The sequence below is a fragment of the Excalfactoria chinensis genome, chromosome 1 (genome assembly GCF_039878825.1).
Source record: "Excalfactoria chinensis isolate bCotChi1 chromosome 1, bCotChi1.hap2, whole genome shotgun sequence".
NCBI lineage: Eukaryota > Metazoa > Chordata > Aves > Galliformes > Phasianidae > Excalfactoria > Excalfactoria chinensis.
The window spans coordinates 98565999-98571901 of NC_092825.1; the positions used below are offsets into that span (position 1 = coordinate 98565999).

At 40.6% G+C, this 5903-nt stretch overlaps 1 protein-coding gene across 1 annotated transcript; it reads left to right on the forward strand.

The window, feature by feature from the left end:
- The first annotated feature begins 1400 nt into the window (after positions 1 to 1400).
- HEMK2 (HemK methyltransferase 2, ETF1 glutamine and histone H4 lysine) lies at positions 1401 to 4302 on the forward strand. The gene is made up of 6 exons (XM_072355619.1): positions 1401 to 1585; positions 1710 to 1796; positions 2381 to 2471; positions 2808 to 2891; positions 3067 to 3208; positions 3872 to 4302. Exons 1-6 carry the CDS (start codon positions 1443 to 1445, stop codon positions 3979 to 3981), a joined length of 657 nt encoding a protein of 218 aa, XP_072211720.1. The 5' UTR covers positions 1401 to 1442; the 3' UTR covers positions 3982 to 4302.
- Positions 4303 to 5903: the final 1601 nt, after the last annotated feature.

Genomic DNA, 5903 nt, shown 5'->3' on the forward strand with positions numbered 1-5903 from the left:
TTGAAATAGAATCTCTTTTGGCAAAAACTGTACAGCTGTCTACCAAGAAAAACATTTTAGGTAGTTATATAAGCAATAAAAATAAATGTTTTATAAAATTCACCCAGAAGGACTTATAAGTATTAAAACAAACAATAATAATTAACCAGATTTCATGAACTATTGAACGGCCAAAACCAACAACTTGTACAGCTGAAGATGGTGAAGTCATTTCTTCTACTGCAGCCCAAAGCCTGTGACCACCTGTGGAGATTTTAAATATACCCCAAGAATTAATTTTCCTAATATGGACAGAGAGGAAAACTCTCTCTTCTTAACATGATTTCGGTTTTAACAAAGTAATGGAATTTTATGCAAACTTAATATGTTTTATAAGCACTTGTTTCTAAGGCACAGAAGCAAATTGCTAGGAAGATGGATGAAATGAAGGAGTATCCAGTGAATGCCCTTTCGTATTAAAAACCACGGGGGCATCTCCAGTCAGGCTCTGCTCACTACTGTTCCCTGGAGCAGCCTATCTTTCTCAATTGGTGAAGAAAACATAGGAAGAGTTTGTAGCAGAATTAGCACAGTTATCAACTGAAATAATTTTTCTGGGCATCAGTCAAGGGACTTCCAGAAAAGGAGACTTTTAGTACCCTCTGACAGACACTTACACTCTGTGCAGTCACCATGCTGAAAGACAGAGTAATTTGCCACAGTAAATTCAGGACAGAGCAGGGTTAGGGGGTAAATTAGAAGGAAACAACTGTTAATTTTGTTGGCAAAATAAGAGGTTGAGATGGGTTATGACAATACTTCTAAATGTACTTGATGGAATTAAATAAGGGGAAAACAATGTTTTAAATTATAAGGTAATATTTGTGTAAGATCGCGTCCAGGAATAAATTTGCTGTGGAAATTGAAATGATCCAAGTGAAGTTTCTAGAACTGATTTACGTGCTATACCATGGTGCACGGAACCTAAACTCTCATAAGGCAGAGGTTGATGACTTCATTTCTGTGGTGGGGCAAAAAATGATCTCTGAGTCATAAACTCATCTTCTTATTTCTGGTTATTGATTTCTGGATATCTGATTGCATGGACTTAACTAAAAAGTGTGGGGTTAAAGAGTTTACCAGCTGATCATGCTGGCCTTGTGTGTATTTCTGGTATATTAATTACGTCTCCTGCTAATTTCTGTTGACTACCTGAAAAAGCAAAAGCACTGATTTTTGGGAGTAGAGTAGGGAGCTGATTTTAGTGGAAATGTCCTCTATTTGCTATCGAAAGCAAAAACTGCTCTACTGATGCCTGCCCTGCCATTCCCCGTCTGGCGGGGCCTCGTATCTCTTTGTAATTGGGTATTCATACGGCAAGCCTTGGCTCCGCCCCCTTTCACTTCCGCGGATGGCCGGGACGTGGGGAGCGGGTGGGCGCATGCGCGGCCTCCAGAGGGCGGATGGCAACGCCTGCCGTCCCCACGCCGCGGTACGAGCATGTGGGGCCGCACGGCCCGTTCCGGGACGTGTACGAGCCGGCTGAGGACACCTTCCTGCTGCTGGACGCTCTGGAGGGGGATGCGGCCCAGCTCCGGCAGGCGGGGTACACGCGGCAAGCTGCTGTGTGGGGAAGGCGGGGCGGGGCGCGTGTCGTAACACTGCCCTGATTCTGTGGCTGCGGGACGGGCTCGGCACCAAAACACTCACCCAGTGTTGTCTGTCCTTAGGATCGACGTCTGCCTTGAAATAGGGTCTGGGTCTGGCGTGGTTTCAGCATTCCTAGCTTCCATCATTGGAGCCAGTGCGCTCTACCTGTGAGTATAACAGTGAGACTGCTGCGTGAAGGGTGCCTGCACCTTGCTGTGTGTGCGTCTCGCTTTGAAGATTCCCTTTTCCATAGAGAAACATCACGTCAGTTCTACAGAGACGACAGTCAGTCTGAAGAGAGCCTTGTCTGTCTCATTGTGTACCCGTTAGGCAGAGATATGGCTTGAATTCAGCTTTCCCACTCCTTAGATGTTGATGCAACATTAGGTCACCTGGTTGTAGGTGGTAACTGAGATTTACTAGGGAGTGTATGCATATATACTTACATGCAGAGCTGATACTGAAAATATAATTATTTTAAAATGCTTATTTTCACATACTTCAGCATTCGGATAATCATTAAGAATTGTTTTGAGTTGCTGCGGACCTTTAAAGGTCATCTAGTTAACTCCCCAAGCCTGGCCTTCAGTACAGCATTGAGTAGTGTAGCTGCTGATACACTGTGTATGTTTTCCTAGCTATCTGTCACTATTTCTTGCAAAGGCTGTTCTTGAGATTGCCTTAGCACAGAGTCTGCAGCGTTAAACTTGCAGATACAGGAACCAGTAACTTACAGTGTTTTGCTTTTAAGATGTACAGATGTCAATCCTACGGCAGCTTACTGTACGCTGGAGACAGCTCAGCTGAACAATGTTCACCTTCAGCCAGTCATTACTGACTTGGTAAGATAGCTTCAATAATAACTTCTTGATAGTTTTTGTAATTTCCTTTATAGTTGTTATATCTTTTTTAGAGATACCGAAAATTAACCACAAATTGTTTCTATGAGCACAGGTTAAAAACTGATGAAATACTAGAGTGCAAGAATAAAATATTACCCTTATGTCTGTATGGGCATCTCTTGCTGTTCTGCATTTCACATAATGCTGTCTTAGAGATACTGTTCTGCTTCTCTTGCACATAGAAAGTTTGGTGTTTCTGAGTCAGGCTGAAGTGCTTGGAACCAAGCTAAAGTTGACAGATAATACTAACAAAGGAATTGATAATTTCATCTCTAGGTCACAGGACTGTTACCGAGATTAAATGGGATGGTTGATCTACTGCTCTTTAATCCACCGTATGTGGTAACACCTTCTGAAGAGGTAGGTAAAAATAGATGGAAAATCCACAGTAAACGTGCTGGTTGTGCTCTCAGGGGAGCTGGCAAATCAAATCAGCTGAGGTTTGAGAACTCGGCCTGTAATCGTTTCATTACCTCTGACATCTCTCTCATTCTTTATTGAGAAAGATGGGTTTTTTTGCTTGCTTTCTTTCTAGGTGCAAAGCCATGGAATAGAGGCATCCTGGGCTGGTGGCAAAAAGGGCAGAGAAGTAATGGACAGAGTTTTTCCATTGGTAGCAGACTTGCTTGCAGCGGGAGGATTGTTCTACTTGGTCACAATTAAAGAAAATAATCCAGGTGATCAGTTTCTTTGGACCCCTTTGTTCCAAACTATATTTAACACCATTAATCACATCATTGCCCACAACAATGTCCTGGAGGCTATCAGAATGTGGCAAACAAGAACAAAGTAGTACGGGAGTTTAATCTATTGTAGAAATGGCATGGATTGAAGTTCAAATAGGTATTGTAGGCCAATTGTTAGAAATGCAGTGGTGTATTTGCATGCTGCATACATAGCATGTCATCTGTGTGGACTCTTGTTTCCATATTTGTATGGGTGACTAAAAACAGAGTGACTTTTATATAAACCTGATGCTTCCCTGCAGTCCATTTTCTGAATTGGTGGCTTGATGTTGTGGACTCAGAAGCAAAATCTGAATCTTTTCTCTGCGCAGGTCAGAGTTGCTCCTTCTGACCTAATGCTTAATGGGTTGTATGTTATGAAGGGGCTTTGAGAAGAACAGTAATTCAGTTTTGAGTTATTAGTTGTTATTACTAATACCAAAATACTGAACTTTGTTTAACAAAATCTAAACTTTATTTGTTCAGGGTGGGAGGCTACTTTGCCTAAAAATTACTGTCTAAAGTGACAATTGTAGCTTACGTTTACAGTTTAGTATTGCTTATTATAGCTGACTTCTCTACAAACTTACTGTAACGCTGTACTTTTCATTATAGATGAAATTCTGGAAACAATGAAGAAACATGGCTTAGAAGGCACACAACTGCTTTCCAGACGAGCAGGACCAGAGATGCTTACTATCCTCAAATTTAGGAAGCCTGGATAACTGTTTTTATTACATATACTAGGAATGCCAAAGGTCGGATACAGAGTACTGAAGTCAAATCATTTTCTAAGTCAGAATTGGACAAAGTGCATCCTCACTTCTTAATTATTGCAATGAAACTGATCGAGACTCTTCTTATTTTTACTCTGGATGTCAACCAGCTTTTATCTGGTTGTCAGCTACAGCTGTTCTCTGGCTACCTGCAGGAGAGGTGTGAGTGAACTGGAAGATACCATAACACATCATGTTTTGCACTTTGCTGCTTATACAAGTAGGAGTTTGTGTATTTATTTTTATGGCTTAATAAAAGAATGTATGTGATGTAACATTGCCCGTTTTGATAGCTAGTCTGTTCCTCTGTTGGGTTTAAGTGAAAATTTGGTATCACTGTTACTCATTTTGATGTAATGTAAGGCTTAGCTCTCGTAGAAACTGATCTTCAAGGTTCTGTGTGAACAGAACTGTAAATGATTGGTTAGCTCTTTTCATGGGGTCTAAAGCCACAAGTTTGGGTCATTTGTTTTTATTTTTTGTCAGATACTGAGGCTTTAGAGTCACTGTTCCAATGTGACTTCAGAGCTAAACGTATAACTCTATTCAACTAGCTGGCTAAAACTTCAGAAGGTTTTTTGTGTTTGGAGCTGACTACCCAAAAAAACTCATCTGGGAGACTGAAGGAAGGCTTTGGACAGGCAGAACACCACGTAAGAAATAAAAGCGTAGGGCATGTTAGCAGAAATGTGCAACTACAAGCCTAGGTAGGCTGGCTGAGGAAGAGACATTTTCCTTGTACTATGCTGAAGAGCATACAGAACTGGAGAGCAGGCAGTACGCAGTGGTGATTGTTCTGCATCCTAAGATCACTACTTCCCAACTCAGAAGACTACCAAAAAACAAACACTGCAATTCAATTCAAGCACGGCTAACACATTCCTTTCAGATAATGTGTTTTGTTGTGGCTTTTTTTTTTTTTGTCAGTGTGGTTTTTATGTAGATTAATACAAATGTAAGCATCAACACCCAGAAGCATTTAGACAGAAGATTTGGTCATGTCAAGGATATCACCCGATGTGTGTTAAGTACAAGAATCCCTAAATAACAAAGTCTCACTGACCGAGGTGAGGCTACAGTCATCCTTGATTCTTAACTTCAGAATACCTTGTTTGAGGAACACCAGAGGTAAGAAGCTGAGATGAAACTTTGTGATCACCTGTGATATAACATAATTAAATCCATAGTCTCTTTCTAGTGATGAATTTAAGCTATTCAAGTTCTTGCAACTTACCTCCTTAACTGTAAGAAGGTTCTCTACTCACTGATATTGCATTTATGCAGAATTATGTTTTTGGTGTTATAGCTGTAGTGCTGTTCATCCTTAAGACCGCTCTGTAGGCATTCTGTTGTTAATCATTATGACCAAAGTCAGGCTGCTGTGCAAAGGTCGTGAAATTGAAAAACAATTTTAAGATGGATTTAAAACATGTAATAGAATCAAACTGTAAGTTTAACAATGGGAAGTTTAACAGAACTTGGTTCTGTTAGACAAACTACACAATTAAACCAATCAGACTCATAGAAAATTTGCAAGTTTGGGTCTGAATGAGGAAACTGATGTGGCTCTTTTCAAGCAATGCCTGGTAAACATCAGTTGGCCTTCAAAACAGTTATCAGACTTGCATTTAAGTCCGATAAAATGGTGGTATCCGTTAAAGACTTCACAGTTAAAAATTACTTCTAAAGTTGTCATCTCAAAAGGGACCAACACTGAGTGAACAGATCACCTAAAGCAATCAGCTGCTGAGGTACAGCCAATTGAGCATGCCAGAAACTACCTGAAAAATGATGCTATTAATTTCTGGAAGTTTAACACACATAGGAAGAGAAATCAACCCAGAAACTACACAGACTAACAACATTCATTC